Source organism: Brassica rapa, chromosome A09 (assembly GCF_000309985.2).
Source record: "Brassica rapa cultivar Chiifu-401-42 chromosome A09, CAAS_Brap_v3.01, whole genome shotgun sequence".
NCBI lineage: Eukaryota > Viridiplantae > Streptophyta > Magnoliopsida > Brassicales > Brassicaceae > Brassica > Brassica rapa.
Genome location: NC_024803.2, coordinates 12331090 through 12351332, shown reverse-complemented (window position 1 = coordinate 12351332; position 20243 = coordinate 12331090). Strand labels below are relative to the sequence as shown.

The 20243-nt window shown below is 34.9% G+C and overlaps 4 protein-coding genes across 5 annotated transcripts; 3 read left to right on the top strand and 1 right to left on the bottom strand.

Moving 5' to 3' along the window:
* Window positions 1-725: 725 nt before the first annotated feature.
* Window positions 726-4607, top strand: LOC117128371. Of its 2 annotated transcripts, XR_004451676.1 has the most exons (3): window positions 726-2467; window positions 2661-3845; window positions 3927-4607. XR_004451676.1 is itself a non-coding variant. In XM_033280604.1 (2 exons), the coding sequence occupies exons 1-2, from the start codon at window positions 1622-1624 to the stop codon at window positions 3255-3257; spliced, it is 1443 nt and encodes a 480-aa protein (XP_033136495.1). In that variant the 5' UTR covers window positions 726-1621; the 3' UTR covers window positions 3258-4607. The 2 variants fall into 2 exon arrangements, 1 of the variants encoding a protein (XP_033136495.1); XM_033280604.1 differs by having other exon boundaries at window positions 2661-4607.
* LOC117127692 lies at window positions 4475-5179 on the top strand. The gene has a single exon (XM_033278306.1). The coding sequence runs from the start codon at window positions 4475-4477 to the stop codon at window positions 5174-5176; it is 702 nt and encodes a 233-aa protein (XP_033134197.1). The 3' UTR covers window positions 5177-5179.
* Window positions 5180-5823: 644 nt separating this feature from the next.
* LOC117127691 lies at window positions 5824-8042 on the bottom strand. The gene is made up of 4 exons (XM_033278305.1): window positions 7893-8042; window positions 7574-7733; window positions 7084-7519; window positions 5824-6967 (listed from the first exon to the last, which is right to left on the bottom strand). Exons 1-4 carry the CDS (start codon window positions 8040-8042, stop codon window positions 5824-5826), a joined length of 1890 nt encoding a protein of 629 aa, XP_033134196.1.
* Window positions 8043-18008: 9966 nt separating this feature from the next.
* LOC103838749 (GDSL esterase/lipase At5g03610) lies at window positions 18009-20234 on the top strand. The gene is made up of 5 exons (XM_009115203.3): window positions 18009-18163; window positions 18254-18457; window positions 18864-19150; window positions 19481-19781; window positions 19863-20234. The coding sequence occupies exons 1-5, from the start codon at window positions 18100-18102 to the stop codon at window positions 20036-20038; spliced, it is 1032 nt and encodes a 343-aa protein (XP_009113451.1). The 5' UTR covers window positions 18009-18099; the 3' UTR covers window positions 20039-20234.
* Window positions 20235-20243: the final 9 nt, after the last annotated feature.

The following is a 20243-nucleotide window of genomic DNA, read 5'->3' as shown; positions in this document are numbered from 1 at the left end:
TTGTTTTTTTTTTTTGTCAACCTCCATAGGTACAAAATTATCTATGGAATATAAATATTCAATTGTCCATGAAACATACATATTTCAGTTATCTATAGGAAGCCTTCTCTCAATATAAATAATCCAAATTTGAATAGAGCAATGACGTTGAAAAAATTCCTAGACTAGAGAGATATTAAATAGGGGTTTTTGCCAAAACTAACCCATAACTTGATTTTAATCTCAAACCTATACCCAAACTTGAATCAAATGCAAAACTAACCTAAAAGCTTAGTGAAATTACAGCTCAGCCCCTTGTGACCAAACAAAAAAACAGAAGCCATTTTTACGAATATAGCCCCAGTAAATCGTTTGAGTCGTCTGAATTGTTGGAAGTCGTCTGGACGACTGAAGTTTCAGTCGTCTGGTAGCAGCTTATTTTAAAAATAATTTATAAATCTTGTAAAAAATATTTTGATGCGTGAAAAATAAAAATCAAGTAATTATAAACAGTTTTAAGTGATATAAATTAAGATATGATAAAATTGATTTGTTTTGAAGATAGATGAGTGGAAGTAGTGAATCATTATATTCTTTGGTTTAGGAGTTTGGCAAACATATGTTGTAGTATTGTATGTATTGTTAGGGTTAGATCTTGAAAAACTAAAATGTTTTTTTTCAAAAATTAGTTTTCACCAATATGTGTTTATTTCTGTGTATAGTAAACACTTTTCAAGTTTGATTTGATTTTATGAAGTGTTTAATTAGATAAATAAGTTTAGGAGTTATGTTTAGGGTGTGGACGACTTATATTTCAGTCGTCTGTTGAATAATTTACACGGACGACGTATATTTCAGTCGTCCACATCGTACCGAACCTTTAATTTTACCAATGTACGTTTTAACCTAACCGGATCATTTACCGGATATATAAAAGCTATTTTTTCACTATTTCACAACTTTACGAAACCCTAGCGCCGTTTCTCTCCAACGGCGATTTCGAAGGCGATAAGACGAAAACCCTACCGTGGTCGTGTTCCGCCGTTATCTTCGCCGGTAATCTCTCCGATTACGACGAATCTCGTTTCTCCTTCATGCCGTAGAGTATTTTCGTAGTTTAAACTGACCGTCCGCTTCTTTTTTTCAGATCTGAAATCTCGTTTGCCAAACTCCGCCGCTGGTATGTTATTTCTCATGTATTAAGGCGTTTAGCCGCCAGAAAAAACCCTAAATATTTTAGTATTGATTCTTCTTTTCCCTTCGATTTGCAGATCTGTAACGGCTTGGGGCCACATCTTCTCCGACCATATCTTCTCGGACAATATATTCTCCAACTGTAAGTCATTCGTCTTTTGTTTAAAAGATTTTGAGATTGTTGTAGTCTTTTGCTGAAAGATTACTCAGGCGACTTCCAGGAAGTGAGAAGACTACTCAGACGACTTCCAGGAAGTGAGAAGACTACTTGGACGACTTCCTGGAAGTCGTCCAAGTAGTCTTCTCACTTCCTGGAAGTCGTCTGAGTAGTCTTCTCACTTCCTGGAAGTCGTCTGCAAGTCTTCTATAGCATTTAGCATAGTGCGCAACCTATGTGTTTGAGATGGTTGTTTGAGATGGTTGTTTGTGATTATTTGCAGGCCTTAAAATGGATTTACCAGAATTCCTGCCGAGGATGTTTACATTAGGAGAAGAGCCTGATGCAATCAGGAGCATTTCGTATCATTCTGATGACACGAAGTTGTTTAAAGCTCTATGTGATTGTCTCACAGCTGACGAATATGAGGATCTGAAGGCGTCGAAGTTAGGAGTGTTCATCAAATTCAAGGAGCTTGACTTTGGTTGGACTTCAAGGCTGGTACATTTTATGCTCTCTTTCCAGCTAGACATCAAGAAGAAGTTTGAGCTCTGGAGTCTTGTCGTTTCACAACCTGTGAGGTTTTCACTGATAGAGTTTGAACACCTCACTGGGCTGAACTGCGATTACATCAAGGACCTGGAAAATCCAAGGTGTGAGGTTACGACGGAGATGGCTACTTTCTGGGAGAAGATGCGTGTTGATATCGATACTGGGCCAAGTATTGAACAGATAACAGAAGCATTTTACAACTGCGACGAGTGGTCTCGGGATGATCGCATGCGGCTGAGATACCTTGCCATCTACGCAGGGTACATCGAAGGGAAAAAGTTCTCATCCGCTACATCAGCTAGTCTTGCAAGGCTAGTGATGGATTTAGAAAAATTTGAGAATTATCCATGGGGGAGAGTGGCGTTTAAGGTGCTGATGGATTCTCTGAAGGCAAAAGACTTGACGCAAACTGGTTACACTGTTGATGGGTTCATACAAGTGCTCCAAGTGTGGGCGTACTATGCTCTGCCAGAATTGAGTGCTAATTATGGGTCTCCCATACCAAACAGACCGTCTCCACTGTTGCTGGCTTACAAGGGTGGCAAAAGACAACGCAATTTTTTTAAGGCTGCTATCAATAAACAGGTACTTAACTTCACTCCTAAGACTTCTCAGACGACTTAACTTTAAGTCGTCTGTGAACAAAATACTTCTCAGACGACTTAACTTTAAGTAGTCTGAGAACAAAATACTTCACAGACGACTTAACTTTAAGTAGTCTGAGAACAAAATACTTCTCAGACAACTTAACTAAGTTCATATCTTTTATTTATTGCAGACTATCGTGAAGAACTTCGTTCAGAAGGCTTTTGATGAAATGTTTCCAAAATGGGACGGAGACGTAGATGACCCTGCCGCGGATAACATAATTAAAGTCATGTTTAATGATCCTGGATGGGAGTGGACCATGGAATGCTGGCCAGTCACCGGTACTCGCAAGGTTGTGAAGATGGAAGTGAGTCCAGTGAAGAATGAAGTGAGTCCCGTGAAGTCAGAGAGTGTTGTGAAGGAAGAAAGTAGCAAACCTCGGAAGAAAGCTCGTAAAAGGTCTTCTGTTTCTGCTGAGACACCTGCGGCGGGTAGTGAAGGGATGACGCATCAGCAGATTGAAAAGTCCTTGAAGGACATATCTGATGCCATTAATCTTGGCTTTGGGACGTGCTTTAAGGAGCTCAAGTTACTGGCGGATAGGATGGTAGCTGTGGAGAAGAAGGTGGGAATCACCAACATAGGGGGTTCATCTGATGATCGTCAACTTACAACCACTTCAAATCCACCAAAACCTGTTGAAGAACCCAGGGTTAGTACCAAAACCTCTCCCAAAATTGCAGAGAAGAGAGTCACTAGGCAAAGTGTTAGGAAGAGTCAGGACTGATGTGCTTTGTTTCTTGTGTGCTTTGATGAACATGTGTGCTTTGTTTTTAGTGCGCTTTGATGAACATGAACCACTGTATGCCTTGATTCTGAACATGTATGCTTTGTTTATAGTGTGAATTTGATCTTTGCTGTAAGGGCTTTTGTTAATAGTTTTTAAACACACTGTGAACTCGAAATTGCAGAGTGAAAGTGTGAATGGGGCGAAAGCAGGACAGAAGGAAGCCAAAGAACCGAGTCTTACTACAGAACCGAGTTCCTCGAGAGAGCTCTGTCTTGTGAGTCCTGCAGACAACTTACCGAGTGATGATCCTAGCCTTCTTATATTGGACAAACAAGTTTCCACCGCTTCAGATTTACTCGTTGAAGAAGCTATAAGGCAGACAAAGAAGGAGACTACTTTGGTGAATCTCCGTAAAAAAAGTGTGCGAGAAAGGAAGCTTGCTCCCACACAGCAAACTCCTTTTAAGGGAAACAGCACTGCCAAACAGATCATTCCAAACAAACAGGTTGGCGGAGGCTATGATCCTTTTGCACCCTATGACAAGATGAAGTCGAAGGAGCTCACTGCATGGGTGCAAAAAGATCCGTAAGTTGCTGTTAAAAATATGCTTATTTATATTTGATTAAAAAAAGCTTCCATTTGATTATTTACATTTTGTGTTTGCAGTTCTCATAAACTGCCTCTGAAAAAAAAAACCACGTAGATGTCCAAGTCGATTTTATCAGGTCTTCCGAACCCCCTTAGAATGGCTGACCGACCATGTAAGTCTTCTGCTATTTTCTTACTCTTATATAAGTCGTCTGTGAGTCGTCTGTGAGTCGTCTGTGAGTCGTCTATAAGTCGTCTGGTAGTTATCTTACGTAAGTCGTCTGTAACTCGTCTCTAAGTCTTCTCTAAGTCGTCTCTAAGTCGTCTGTAAGTCGTCTGGTAGTTATCTTACGTAAGTCGTCTGTAACTCGTCTCTAAGTCTTCTCTAAGTCGTCTCTAAGTCGTCTGTAAGTCGTCTGGTAGTTATCTTACGTAAGTCGTCTCTAAGTCTTCTCTAAGTCTTCTCTAAGTCGTCTCTAAGTCGTCTCTAAGTCGTATGTAAGTCGTCTGTAAGTCGTCTGGTAGTTATCTTACGTAAGTCATCTCTAAGTCGTCTCTAAGTCGTCTGTAAGTCGTTTGTAAGTCGTCTGGTAGTTTTTTGACTTGTATTGTTTTATATGCAGCAAATGGATGCTTTTATTAATCTACTGAGGCAACAGTACCAAAACCATCCAGAACATTTCAGGAGCGTCAGAATGTGCTTTCTTGATCATGTATTTTCTCGGCAGTGGAGGGCCTCCTACCCTGATTTTAAGAGCGACGCTCCTGACGCCAACGGTTTAGGAAGAAGACTCCCTGGTGGGGCGTGGAATTATCATGCAGGCTTGATACCTTCTTTTTGCCAATCTAAGAAGGTTTGGGGGGTGGATGTAGATGATATCTATGCACCTGTGAACTTCAAAAACCAGCATTGGATTGCTATATGGATATCGATCCCTAAGAGGCACATCGTCGTCTGGGACAGCATTGTCTCTCATATTAGCCCTAAAGAACTCGATGAGGTAATGGAGCATTTTGTCACAATGGTCCCTTATCTGCTTGTTGAGTGCGCGCTCTCTGACGAACAAAAGGTTCAATACACATTGGAGCCATACACATATGCGAGACAAACCGTTGGAGTACCTCAGTGCCGAGCTGGTGATTGTGGCACCTTCACTCTGAAGTACATCGAATGTCATGCTCTTGGGATAGAATTTCCCACCGCGTTTGACAAAAAACACGGGAAGACCATCAGGGAGAAGATGGCGCTGGATATATTTCGAGAGCTTCTTATGTGCCATGAATGGGAAAACCAAGACAATGATGAGAACCTGGCAACGTATGATTAGATATTGGATGTGTTATTGTGTGCTGTTGCGATTGTATTTGAACTTGATGCTTTTGTGTACTGTTGTTAGGTAGATTAGGGGATGTTAACAGGGTCAGGATAGGATGATGTTTTTTGTAACCTATCCTCGTACCAAACTAGAATTCCGTAGTGCAGTAACCTTTCGGAATATGTAATGTTTAACTTGTCTTTTTTAAATGCACTGTTGGAATTAGTTTGGACGATTTAACATAGAAGGTCTACAAAGAAAAGTTCATAAAACATATAAATTCATAACATAGAGTCTACAGAGAAGTTCATAAAACATAGAAAATCATTGTGGGCGACTACAGAGAAGTTCATAAAACATAGAAAATCATTGTGGACGACTACAGAGAAGTTCATAAAACATAGAAAATCATTGTGGACGACTTACTTAAAGGTCTTCTGGACGACTAACCAGAAGAAAATTCTAGTTAAGACGTTGGACGACTAACCAGAAGGTCTTCTGGACGACTTACTTAAAGGTCTTCTGGACGACTAACCAGAAGTTCTTATGGACGACTTACTTAAAGGTCTTCTAGACGACTAACCAGAAGAAAATTCTAGTTAAGACGTTGGACGACTTACTTAAAGGTCTTCTGGACGACTTACTTAAAGGTCTCCACGTCAGTTCTTACATTGTGGACGCTTATGGCCAGTTTCTTTGCAGACTGAGCACCTATAAACCCTGTGTTGCTTCCGGGGTTTGCGTCCTCTCATCCTGGATAGCTCCAACCAAGATTGCCATCTTGATTTCTTCTGTCTCCCCGGACCACGCTTTACTTCCGGAGGAAAGCATGTGCGTGCCTCAACAAGTTGTCCAACACAAGGATATATATTCTCTGAGTATCCTGCAAACAAAGTATCCTTTGAGTAGACCGGCCACACAAGTGTGGAGATATGCACACCAGCTGCTGTTCCAGCTGCTATAGCATGAGAGCAAGGTATTTTCTCGACTTGATAGACACCACAATCACACTTTTGAAGTTCCAGATCAACATTACAGTCCCTATTGCCACCTTTCACAAAGAACTTCCATCCATCAATTTGTTGGACTCTCAGAGTATACGCGTTCTCCTCTCGGACAGCAAGCAAGTGTTCAACACCCCGACTATGTTGAGTTGTAAGACTCAAAGCATCTCCTCTCCTTTTCCAGTACCACCTTCCTAGCTTCTCCCTTATGAACTCCAGCAGGAACTGAATAGGAAATCCTCTTGCTCGCTTCAGTGCGGAGTTAATTGATTCAGCGATATTGCTCGTTTTTAAGTTGTACCTGTCTCCCTGACAATGAACCCTAGACCATAGGGTCACATCGGCTTCCTCTAGATACTCAGCAAGATCCGGATTTGCACTCCGTATCTCATCCATGTACCGATCAAAATCGTAAAGTGTATGAGCATAAGCAGCACCTTTCACCAAGTACAAGAGATGCTTCCCTTTATACTTTTTGACAATATTCTCTTGAAGGTGATAATAACATATTCCTCGGGTTGCCCAAGGAAACACCTTTTCACACGCATTTATAATGGAGGCGTGCCTGTCGGAGACTATCACCAGAGGATACTCATCAGATACACAGCTCGCCAATTTTGTGAAAAACCATTCCCAAGATTCATCATTCTCACCATCTACGATCCCAAAAGCCAATGGATATATCTGAAAATTACCGTCTTGTGCGGCTGCAACCAACATAGTACCCCCATACTTCCCACTTAGGTGAGTCCCATCTACCACAATGACCCTTCTCTGATACTTAAATCCTCTGATCAAGCTCCAAAAGCAAGAAATAGATACTTAAATCTATTCAGAGAATCAAGTTCTATAGCTGTGATAGAACCCGGATTTGCTGCCTTGATTTGCTCCAAATATGAAGGCAGTCGCTCATACCCTTCTTCCGCTGATCCTCTCACCATTTCTTGCGCATATAACAATGCTCTGTATGAAGTGGTGTAATCAAAGGTCATGCCAAACATGTTCTTCATTGCATCTTTGATATGCTGCGGATTCAACCCATCAATGATTCCAACTCGATCTATGAAAAGTCGACCAATGTACTTCGGAGTACAACATTTCCGCTGAGCGATTCTGTCTGGGATGGAACATGTATGAGTTGCCAAATACTTGGTTACCCAAAACGTTTTAGTCCCATGTTTCACACTTGCTCGGACCTTCCATTGACAACCACTAACACGACATGTTGCCACAAACAGAGTTTTCGTTGACTTGAATATTCTGAAGGAGAACCTACGCCTCACCGCTGTCAACCGCAACTCTGAAAGCACTGCATCCTTACTAGCAAAACTCTGGTTGACATAGATTCTGTCTGCAGATGATCCTTATCCTTCACAACCATATGCCCCTTTATAATCATCAAAACAGATTTCATCATCTTCTTCCTCATCCTCATCTTTAACCTTTCCATACTCACTATAATCCTCAGCATCAGCAACAACAGGGATGTCAGCATCCTCCTCCCCATCATGATCCTCAGCTTTATCCCCCACTTCAGCTTCATGCCCCTCCTCAGCTTCATCCCCCTCCTCAGCTTCATCCCCCTCTTCATCTTCATCGCTCACATCAGCTTCATCCCCGTCCTCAGCTTCATCCCCCTCCTCAGCTTCATCCCCCACATGATCTTCATCCCTTTCCTCTAAAACCGTTCTCATCTTGCTAAAGCTTGATACACAAAAACGTACTTCATGCGTTTTAGTTATCTCGAGCAAGTTTCGAACTTGTCTATCACTTGTAACATGAATAGGAGGAAGGTCTGGAGCCATCTGTTGTAATGAGTAGGTTAGCTCCACAGACTCTGTGTTCATGTCCAGGTTATAATCTTCTTGAGCCATTGCAACAAGATCAGCATGTGTCGAACTTTCATTCAAAAATAACATTCTCGCTCCTTTGAAATGATCAACCACAAAATTCCAACATCCAACTTTCAACAACCATTCTCCATACACTGCATGTAACTGACACATCATCTGAAAAAGTCAAAATAAAACACATTAGCAAACTTAGAACATAGAAAACGAAAGTTTATTAAATATCGAAGCGGATTACTTCAATCTAAGTTGTCTAGACGACTAAACTATACGTCGTCTGGTCAATGCAGAGGTTATTTTTGCAATTGACTTTGAAATCTGTTATTTTGGACGACTGAAAGTTAAGTCGTCTACTATTGTTTGGTTAAAAAAAAACTCCAAAAAAGCTAGACGACTTAACTTTCAGTCGTCAGAGGTTAGTTTTGCATTTGACTGGATTATTTCAGAAGTTTGACTTTTTGGACGACTTACATTTCAGTCGTCTAGTGAAAATTAAAATAATAATATTTTTTAAAAAGTAGACGACTTACAGTTAAGTCGTCAAAGGTTAGTTTTGCAATTGAAAAAAAAAACTTCAAGATTTAACTATGTACAGACGACTTATAATTCAGTCGTCCACGAGACGACTGAAATGTAAGTCGTCGAGTATTTACCAGGTTTGACCAGAATCTCGGAAAAAAATCCTGGACGACTGAATTATAAGTCGTCTGTGTATAATTAAATCTTGAAGTTTTTTTTTTCAATTGCAAAACTAACCTATGACTACTTAATTGTAAGTCGTTTACTTTTCAAAAAATATTATTATTTTAATTTTCGCCAGACGACTGAAATGTAAGTCGTCTGGGGAAGTCAAACTTCTGAAATTATCCAGTCAAATGCAAAACTAGCCTATGACGACTGAAATGTAAGTCGTCTAGATTCTTTGGAAATTTTTTTGAAACCAAACAATAGTAGACGACTTAACTTTCAGTCGTCTCAGGTTACAATAGTAGACGACTTAATTTTTTTCAAGTAAGTCGTCTGACGAACAGATCTGGAAAAAAACTCGATGTCATACCTTAAATTAGTGAGATAAGTTCCTTAGCATACATAAGGCTTCTCCAAGCACACAGAATCACAAACGAAAGTAACCCACTCAGAATCGTTAGCTTCTATGACTCTATGAACCATAAAAATTTTAGAATCAAAATCTTGGGTTTTTTAGCTCATTGTGGAGAGAAAGTGAGAGATATGTTGTGTTTAGTTCACAAGAATGGAAAAAGAACAAGGGTAAATCGATTTTGGGAGCATTAAGAGCTTCAAATTGGTTGTTCATGGTGGTTGTGGTATTGATGACAATGACAATCTTGTAATTACTTGAAGATGATGAGGGTGAGAGAGTAAAAATGTCATTTTCGAAAAAAGAAAAAAATTGATGGCATTTTCGTAAATTATATGAACTTGTGGGGTGAATAGGGCAAAACCAATTTTCAAAAAAAAAGGAGATTAGTTTTGTGTTTGACTTTAAGTTGTAGGTCAATTTTGCAAAAACCCCTATTAAATAACATCTCATGTTTGTAAAGCATGAAGCCATTCAAAGCATCACTTTGCATATTGATGGGTGTGGAATGATATTACTTTTTATTCCCTAACCCAAAATAATTTCAAGGATATGGTGCACTAATACAGTAGACAATGGTAGTCACTGAGGATCGAATCCATAAAACCCAGTATTACCCACCAACTTTGTACGACTAAAGACGAAGCTAAGAATAAGTACGATAGGTTTGCTTGGAATCCGAAATATGAATTGCAATAAAATAAGTTAACTAAGTGTTGGATTACGGGAGGAATTCACAAATAGTTATTAATTGTGCGGGATGAATGTTATATACAAAACTAATTTTTATCTATTATTATTTATTTGTATTTATTTACGTATTATATTATGTATATAATTAAATTAGAGTAAAATCATAAATTAAAACAATACATCTTGTTTATTTATGATATTTTTTTGGTAAATAAATCAAAATAATATTTTATTTGTTTTATATGGTATATAACTTAATTTCAATGACATGGACATAGATATACATCATATTTTAATATAAATATTTATAATTGAGAATTCATATTCATAACATAAACACAAAATTTCTAATGTGCGGTTTTTTGAATGCAAATTTCAATAGTAAAATATTAAGGTTTCAATACATTTTCGATACAAATTTAGAAATTATCATATTTAAGTATTATTTTCTATGTTATATAGTTTAATTTTAAGCTATAGTAATATATAATATGAATTCTAGTAAATGAGACTTCATATTCATATAATTTCTGATCATTTGTATATTTTTATTACCAAAAAAAGTTAAACTACTGATCACAAAGTTCTAGTATGAGACATTTAACGTTTTAGCAATTTATAGTCGTTTTAAAAATTCAAAATATAACATATAAGAAAAAAATTATTTTTTTTATTATATAATTAATGTGGTTGTTTAATATCTTTTAATAATATAAAATTAAATAAAAAAGAGCTAAGATACAAAAATTATTATCAAATATTTATTATTCATAATCATTGATTGTCATATATACGTTAATCATATTAGACAAGTAAAATGCGAGAATTTTTTTTTTACACTATTTATCAATTTAATTGTTAGTTTAATAAAAAGTATAATATAAGTTAAGATGGACCAACCTATTTTTCTAAAAATTCTAAATTTTATTTTCATAGTGACACGTGGCTACAAAACAATGTTGTAATGTTTCTTAATTAATATACGAAGGATAGGCTAGTAGTTATGACTTACTATCATAAATCATTCAAGTAATCGATTCTCAATGATAAACTAATAGATTAAATATACTTTAATTATATGATACGTTCACTTTAGTTCTTAACTCAATTCTCATTGCCCTTAAGAATTCAAACTCATATAAACTAGCTTAAATTGATCAGTCAAGGGATGTTCAAGCAAAGATAAACACAATTTCTTGTTAGCTACTATAGATCTAGAAGTAGCAGAAATTTAGATGGAGAAAACACAAGTATCTCCATTCTACCATTGCTGTTTCACAAGCCATGAATCCCTCTCGGGACTACCGTTAATTTAACAAATGATTCCTTACACATAACAGATGAAAACATATCAAGAGTAATAAGAATAAAAATCAATATCATAAATGAATGAATATTAGAGAGTTCATAAGGGCTTATGTTAAGTGTAGACCATGACTAAGATGTTTTTCTTCCTTTCAAAGCAATGGAAACTATATGAATAAATGAAAAACAAAAGAATGGTAATGGTTGATTAGCACTCGTCATCATATTTGGCTACCCTTTTTTCTAATCAACCCAAAATTCTGACCATCTATGATATATATTAAGAATATTTGCTTGACATCAAACTCTAGAATTCTGAAACATTGAAAACAGAAAATTAAACAATTTTTTTTTTGGCAACGAAAGAGTAGATTAGTTTATCATGCTCCTGCTAGGCCAGCCTCAATAGCTAGCCAACTGGGAGCAAAACCACTTACAAAATCTGAGTTGATTTCACGTGATCGGGCACCCTTTGTGAGGTGATCCGCACAGACATTTTTTTATCTAGGAATAAATGAAATCGAACAGCAAAGAAAATCGTTGAAGAGAGCTTTGATTTCGTCAAGTTCAGCGGCCAGAGCCGGCCATTCTTCCTCCAAATGCACAAGTTTCACCAATTGTTCGCAGTCTGTTTCCAAGTGGATCTCACGCCGTCCTGCCGTTAGCAGTTCTTACATTGCCCATAACATACCTTCTGCTTCTGCGTGAAGAGGTGATGCTGTTTTTATATTTCCTTTCATTCCAAACAGAGTCGGTGTGTCATCCTCCAGGAGCACAAAGCCCAGTCCCGTCGCTTCGGTCGTGCTTTTCCACGATGCATCTACTTGGCATCTCCACTTTTGTATAGTACTAGTTTGCGGTGTCTTGGCTTGTACTGGCTGATCTTCTTTTTGGGTCTCTGTAATCTCTGTGATTATTTGGGCTAGCTTCCAGCTCTCGGCTTCTTTTTGTGCAACTTGGATGGTGTCGGCGGGTGCTATGTCCTTGCCATTGAAAGTTTTTTCGTTACGTGCCTTCCATATGTACCAAGCTGTCCATGGAAAGGCTTCCAGCATCGTTGAGTCCATTCTTCGTTCTTTTGCTCTATGTAGTAAGTAGTTTATATTCTCATATAAAGATTGACACGGGAAGATTCCCGGAGGGGATGGAACAGCAGATAATGCCCAGCATTGTAGCGCAGGAGGGCAGAGGAACAGATTATGGTTGATAGTTTCTTCATCGGCTCCGCAGCGGGGGCACGAGCTGTCTTGGCTGCAGTGGCATTGTTTGAGTTGGTATGCTGTCGCAAGGAATCCCGAAATGGCTTGCCATAGAAAGTGTTTAAGTTTCCGTGGAGCTTTCACCTTCCAGATCGCTTTCTTGAGTACTGTTGTGCTTGGTTCGAGGATGAGAGGAACTGCGGACCTCGTTCTGATCTCATGTGCCACTTCGTATCCTGATTTTACTGTGTATAACCCGGACTTTGTGAAGTCCCAACAGAAGCTATCAGGTCGACCAGTCCTACTAATCCTTAGTGAAGTGATCATCGGTATGTATGTTGCGTCGACAAACACGTTTAGAATCTCTAAGTTCCATGTCTTAGAGTCGAAGTCAATCAGATGGTGGACTCGTAGTTCCGGATCACAGTGTAAATTTTTGCTCTCGCCGGTCTCGCTGGAGTTACTGGAAGCCATGGATCTTCCCATACTTTTGTTGCGTGTCCGTTCCCAATTTTTTTTTCTGAGGCCTTGCTGTAAGACCAGCCGGGCTGCGATTATACTTCTCCACCCATACGATGGGTTACTTACCGAATTAATCATCATTGGACTCGAATGTCTATAGTAGCTGCCCTTTAGAATTCTTGCTAGGAGAGAGTGTGGATATTTGAGAAATCTCCACATCTGTTTCGCGAGTAAGGCCAGATTGAAATCGTGAAAGTCACGGAAACTTAGTCCACCGCATTCAAGCATAACATGGACAAAACTTTAATTAACAGTAACATAATAATTGTATCATTCACATATTACTAATCTCATGTGAAAAGATAAAATTCATGTATTATTTAACTCTGAGATAAATAATCCAATGTAAACATTTTCAATAATTCTCTTTTAATCAAAACTAGATCTGGTTTCATAAGTTGTACCATAGGTTGTGATTCTTCTTTTATAGGTAAGAAATCATAAGATATAATTTACTTATTGCCAATCAGAAAGGTATGGTCGACGAAATGGGGATTTGTAAACTATGTTAGTCCGCTATGCAGAGAGTGAATGTCAGGCCTGGTTTGATGCGAACGATGTGGCACAACCTATGGTACAAGAGACTAATATAGCGAACCCTCAAGTCATAAGCTTGGGTAATATTTGCTTGCTGGATGGATCTTGGACAACATCTGCCAACTTCAGTGGACTTGGATGGGTTTGGATGGACAATACGGGAAATACTCAGCTCATGGGGATGAAGAATCTTCCTCGACGTGAATCAGCCTTGCATTCGGAAGTAGAAGCGCTACGGTGGGCAATGGAGAATATGCTACAGCACTCAACATGCCAGCGCTTTGGGACGGATTATAAGGAGCTGATCGCAATGTTAGATGATCCTCATGTGTGGCCTAGCTTTGCGACGGAATTGGAGAAGATAGAGACGCTACAGATATGCTTCCCGGAGTTTAGCATCACTCATGTTCCACGAGCGAGAAATCAATTTTCAGACTTTTTAGCTAAGAATGCTAGATCCTTCCATAGGGAGTTACTTTTCATTGGTTGTTCTATTCCGGTCTGGTTACCCATACCACCTCAAGCTTGAGTAATAGAATGGTCGTTCGATGTCAAAAAAAAAAAAAAAAAAAATCAAAACTAGATCCTGACCGCACATCCGTGCAGGTTTTTTCTTCTTATACTAAAATATTTTAATGTGATATAACAAAATTTATCACTAGATTAATGAAATTTATATGTATTATATAATTCTATAATGCTTATATTTAAGTTAGCTTATATTGTTATTACTATAAATTTTGTAACACAATTTATTTTATGAACATTATTATGTAACAATACTATTGTACATAATTTTTAATTTTATTTTAAGTTTTAGATGTATATGGAAGTCAAATTAAATTGGACATACATAATAGAGAAGAAATATTTTGAGATATTGTTAAAAACAACAAAAAAAAAAACTAAAATATATTGTACATGCAAAATAATTTTGTAGTAAAAATCTTATTTGAAAAATTGCTTGAAATACACAAAGTTAAATAAAAAAATTATCTATACTATTATTTGTGAAGTAAATTTTTACAATGGAGCTCTCACGTTAAAAGTTAAAGCGGTTAATATCGTTTATACCTTAATGAATAAACTATTTAAATTAATCAAAAAATAAAAATGAATTTCAAATCTATCTGAAAAAGTGTTTAAAATTAATAATAAATAGTTTATACCCTTAATAAATAAATTAAATAAATTAGTTAAAAATAAAAACAAATTATCTGATTAAATAAGTGATTAAAATTAATAACAATAAGAATAAGAATTATCTAAAAATTAATAACAATAACAATTATCTAAAATATAAATAATTATAAATGAATTTCTATTATTAATATTATATTTATATATTATATTAGATAACTGACTATAAATAAATATAATAAAATTTTCAAAAATAAAAACACGTTTTAAAACAATAAGATAATTCTTAGATATATTATGTTGTTATCTGAAAATAATATTTTATTATAAAATTTATAGTTAGATATAAAACAATTTATAATTAAATGCTAATGATTTTCTAAAATAATTCTAATATGTGAATGTTTTTAAAATTTAACACAACAATAACCATTTATATATTTTGATAAAAACTAATGAATATATATTAATAGTATTTTATTTATATGTTATATTAGATAATTGACTATAAGTAACTATACGAAAAATCTCAAAAATAAAATATATTTTTAAAATATAAGATAATTCCTAAATATGTTGTGTTTTTATCTGAAAATATTCATTTTTATCATAAAATATAAATTTTAGTGTTTGATTTATGTTTTTTAAAACATAATTAATAATTTATTATGTTGGTTTTGATTTAATAGTTATAAATAGATAAATATTTATAAGAACACTACGCCCGCATATGCGGGCAGAATACCTAGTTTTATTTTATTTGAAATGGATATTTCTTTCTGAAAAAATATTTTTAAGATCTTTATAAAATGTATTTCTAAAAAAAATTCGTTCATAAAAAAATTTACTTTAATTTGAAATTCTAATTATATTTTTTATAATTAAACTTTAAATTAACCAATTTTTGGAAATAAAATTTAAAATGATCCAGAAAAGATTTTATTAGATTTTTCTTAAATAATGTTTATTTGTATTTTAAATAAAATATATGTAGATTAAATTATATAAAATTTGATTAAGATTGAGGATTGTTCATTTTAAAATATCACAAGTGGAAGAAGTTATGACTTATATTTTAATAGTATAGATGTAAACTAAAAATATATTTTATAATTTTATTTAATATATATTTTGAATCCATTAAAATTAATTTCTTGTATTATTCTACTTTTTCATGTATTAATTAATGAAATGATTTTTTCTCAAAGAACTTGACAAACACGTCCTTGTCTTTTTAATCCACGTAGCCACGTTTTTTAATTGGTTGTAGAAGCCATATAAGAGCAAAAAATTAGTTTTATTATTGATAGATGTGTTGTGGAATATGTGTTTTCAAGTTAAATATTGTCTTTTCTATCAAATCAATACAAATTGATGAAAAAACAACCAATATGACAGGTCAATGTTTATAGCTATTATATATATATGAAAAATGGAAAAAATTGTATCTCAATGACATGCACAATTTGTAAACTTTTTATGTTGAACTAATTTTTTAGATAACTCACGATAAATCTCAATGACATGTGCAACATATATTAATTTTTGTGAGAGGGTTAATTAGAGATGTTAATAAATACATATTTTAGATTTGCGAAGAGTGTTTTTTTAATAATTTCTAATACAAATTTCCAAAAATATTATATATTTTTGTACTAAGTAACTCGAATAATAATGCAATATCATAATTTACAAAATAATATTTCACTCATAATAAAATAATCACAGGAAGTTTAATATGTGTTGAGTTGAATTATAATAATTTTATTTTATGAAATAACATATGTTCATATAATTTTTTATTTGTTTTTATTATTATATACTCAAATTAAAATTTATATAAAGAGATATATAATAATAAAAACAAATACCAATATGAAGAACGGTTTCTTCTTGGATTTGGCCGAATTTATCGGATATTTCGGTTAACATTAATTTTGCATACAAATTATTCAGATAATTCGGTTCTTTTGGGTAATAGAGATAATTTTAAATATTCCAGTTAAAAAATAGTTAGTAATTCAGTATTTCATTTAGTTTGGTTTAAAAGTATATATTGTATAATATTTGATAATTTTAATGCTGAATATAATTAATATTTTAACATATATGAACTGTATTCTAGATATTTTAATATCCATTCGTTTTTTTGTTATGTTTCAATTTATTTTTCTTTTTTTGGTTCAACAGATATATGAACCGTTCAGATATTTGTGAACATCGGCTCGGATTTTTCTCCGATTCAGTTCTGGTTCAGTTTTTGGTTAGTTTATATCATGTGGCCTAATCATACTGTTGCTAATTGTATTACTAGGTTCAAACTGAGTTATAATTTAAAAATAATTTTTGATGTTTAAATTTAGAAGAACGGTTTTTCATAAGGGTTTGCACTGCACATTTATTTGTTTTATACTGATAAATATATAATCTATTGAATTACATGTCCATTTAATTATATGATTTCTGGTTTTCTTTAATGTTTTCGTAATAGAATTTACAAACAAAGCTTTAAATGTACCTAAATGTTAATGATATTAAGAAAATAGTGTAATCCAATGTTCAAGAAATCATTAGGCAGTAACTAGGCGTTTTATAGAAAACTACCAACTAGGTGGATAATTCGGGGTGTATGCGTTAATGAGATTGATTTATTTTATATACATTTTATGTTTATATGAGCTATTTTAGTCTTTGAGTTTAATTATAAAATTATTGTGATAAATTATCAAAACTATATATACAAAACAAATCAAACAATTTTGTGGATTTATACTGACACTATTTCTTAATTTAACATATTTAGATTGATTTAGATTGCTTCTAACTGAATTAGAACAGTTTTAACCGATTTGAATCGTCTAAATCGGTACACATTGAAAATTAGGAAAATTGGTTTGTCTATGACACTAGAACGATTTTTAGAACTTTGGTGTAATCCGTCTATTAGGTTTCGGTCTCGCATTGTTCTTAGTTCGTTTTTGAAATAGACTGAATCCATTTTGTAACCCGTCTCACAATAGTTGAGGTTCGTTTTTAATATTTTCAACTTTTCATATTCCAATGGACTAATATGTCATTTTGACCATATTCTCTCTACTCTCACACGTTTTAAATATTTGATAGAACAATCTCTAAAAATGCAAGTTATAAATCATTAACTTTAATCTGTACCACCATTTAATTAGATCGAATAAATTAAATATTGATTTAACTATTAAATTTCATAACTTTTTGTCTGATTAAAATATTTATGTCGGTCTAGTTATCAGATTTAGCAAAAAAAACTGATGTAAATTATTAGTAATATACCTTATGGTTAAAATTTTATATCATCAAACCATTCGTACTGTTTTGTAATTCCAATTAAGATTATTAATTTTGGATCAAATTATTGCAATTTCCTCAATCCACCCTTCATTTTAAAAGATATTAGGGAACTATGGATACATATTTGGATATGGTAAATTGGTAATATATTATCGGGTTTGCAGGTCTATAAATAAGAAAGACCACACTTCAATTTCAGTCACCCAAGTTTCACTCCTTTATCCCCCATCTCACCCACATTGTCTCTCTAAACAATAAAATGAATTCCATAATGAAACTCTTGGCCTCGCTGTTACTGTTTATTTTTTCTTCTCTTCTCTTTGGTAACTAAAATTGTATATAGTTATCATTGCAACTGATTCTTTAAAATCCATATGACTACATTTTCTTATATATCACTCTTTTTTTTGCAGGAGATGTCGTTGTAGCTGAGAGTTTAAATCAGAAAGATCCGTTTTCCGGTCGAAATAAATTGTTTGTGTTTGGAGATTCTTACGTCGATACTGGAAACACAAAGACTACTGATAAGGGGGCATGGGCATTCCCTTACGGTATCACTTATCCGGGTAAACCCTCTGGCAGGTTCTCAGACGGCCACATCTCCACCGATTTTCTAGGTACCTCTCTATTATTTAAGCTTCTTTATTTTTTTTCAATTTGGACTTTGGAGCGTAACACTTAAACATTGTCTTCATTAACTTCAGATGAAAAATATTATTGACAGTTGAAGACTCTAGTTTTAGTTAGGAAATCCACTTCAACGGCGTATGAAAAACTTGTCAAGCGAAAATACATACTTTGTTTCAAATTTAAATGTGTGTTTGGAGGTTTCCTGAATAACAATTTTCTTATTCAAGCCTCTTACTGTCTTCCATGCATATTTATATTTTAATGAGTTAGATACATGTTGAATTTGTTTGACAACACGATTTCCTATTTCTCTTTTAAAATTCATTAATGTGTTAATTTGACTGATCATCGTTATTCCATATTTGTAATGAGACTCATGTTTCCTCCATACAGCCCAATTGCTAAGGATAAAATTACCTGTGACCTACGCCAAGAAAGATGACGTGGATAAGACAAGGTTACAATACGGAATGAGTTTTGCTTATGGAGGAACAGGAGTGTTCGATACTTATGTTAATTATCCTAACATGACCGCTCAGATCAATTACTTCGAGCAACTCCTCGGCAATGTCTACTCTCCTCCGTCCGACCTTTCTTCGTCCGTCGCTCTCGTTAGCGTTGCTGGCAACGACTACATTACTCTCGTTCGCGCATATCCTAATGATCCTATCGGATTATATGTAAGATTAACTTGAACAAAAAAGCTATCTAGTAAGATTAGTAAACAGTTTTTCTCCAAAAAAAAAAATATAGCAAACAGTATTAAAAATACAGTTATAATTATATATACTTCTTGTTCGATTTTTAGTTATACAATTATTTTTATAACCGAATGACTTTGAACAAAAAAAAAAGCTAGAATGCAGTCGATATATCAATTTTGTACTGGTTTAGTATGAGAATTAAACTGAAAACTGGTCTTCGTCCTTGGCTAATAGCTTTAACCAGTGCACCATGATCAGTCTGGGTGGTATAGTTATTTAAATTTTTAACTCTATTGCATTTCTCAGGGGGCGTTCAAACCATTCATCAGGAAAGTTGTGAATCAAACCGAGGTGAATTTGAGGAGAATCCACACCTTGGGAGTGAAGAAGATAGCAATACCATCATTGACACCACTCTGGTACATCCCCGCGTTAGCAAACTACACCAGTGTCGCAGGCATTGTACAGGATCTGGTAGAATACCACAACGCTTTGTTGCAGAAATCAGTCGCCAAGCTTAATAAGGAGAACAATCATTCGGCTTTTACCATCATAGATTACTACAATACCTTCTTGGCTATCTTCAACAACACAGGAGGAATCCCAGGTAACAAAAGTCAACAAAAGCAGTTTCATACTCCCCCAAAGTTTAACATTTTCATCTTTAATATATATAATGGAAATGCAGGGATTCCGACGTTTCAAAACATTTCCATACCATGTCTCGGGGATGATGGTAAAGTATGTGATGATCGTAAGTCTGCTTTCTTCTGGGACGGAATTCACCCTACCCAAGAAGGATGGAAATCGGTTTACAAGGTTTTAAGACACAACATCACCGCAGCTTTGATGCCTAAAGCGTAAAAACACTTCTCGGGATCGAAAATAATTAAACGTATTTTAAATTGTATTGTGTGCCAGCAACTCTAGGTCTATTGTATGAACGAATAAAGACCTTTGACTATAAAACGTATTTGTAATGTATTGTGTGGCATCTCTCGGTGTCTTGTGTGAACGAAAAAAAAGACCTTTGGCTAATAAAACGTACAGATTTGTAATGTATTGTGTG

Coding starts and splice junctions, on each gene's coding strand:
- LOC117128371 (XM_033280604.1), top strand. CDS start 1,622: ATGGATTTACCAGAATTCCTGCCGAGGATGTTTACATTAGGAGAAGAG. Junction 2,468..2,660: donor AGGCTGCTATCAATAAACAG/GTACTTAACTTC, acceptor TATTTATTGCAG/ACTATCGTGAAGAACTTCGT.
- LOC117127692 (XM_033278306.1), top strand. CDS start 4,475: ATGGATGCTTTTATTAATCTACTGAGGCAACAGTACCAAAACCATCCA.
- LOC117127691 (XM_033278305.1), bottom strand. CDS start 8,042: ATGGCTCAAGAAGATTATAACCTGGACATGAACACAGAGTCTGTGGAG. Junction 7,734..7,892: donor AGATAACTAAAACGCATGAA/GTACGTTTTTGT, acceptor GAAGCTGAGGAG/GGGGATGAAGCTGAGGAGGG. Junction 6,968..7,083: donor AGAGGATCAGCGGAAGAAGG/GTATGAGCGACT, acceptor TTGCTTTTGGAG/CTTGATCAGAGGATTTAAGT.
- LOC103838749 (XM_009115203.3), top strand. CDS start 18,100: ATGAATTCCATAATGAAACTCTTGGCCTCGCTGTTACTGTTTATTTTT. Junction 18,164..18,253: donor TTTTTCTTCTCTTCTCTTTG/GTAACTAAAATT, acceptor TTTTTTTTGCAG/GAGATGTCGTTGTAGCTGAG. Junction 18,458..18,863: donor CATCTCCACCGATTTTCTAG/GTACCTCTCTAT, acceptor TCCTCCATACAG/CCCAATTGCTAAGGATAAAA.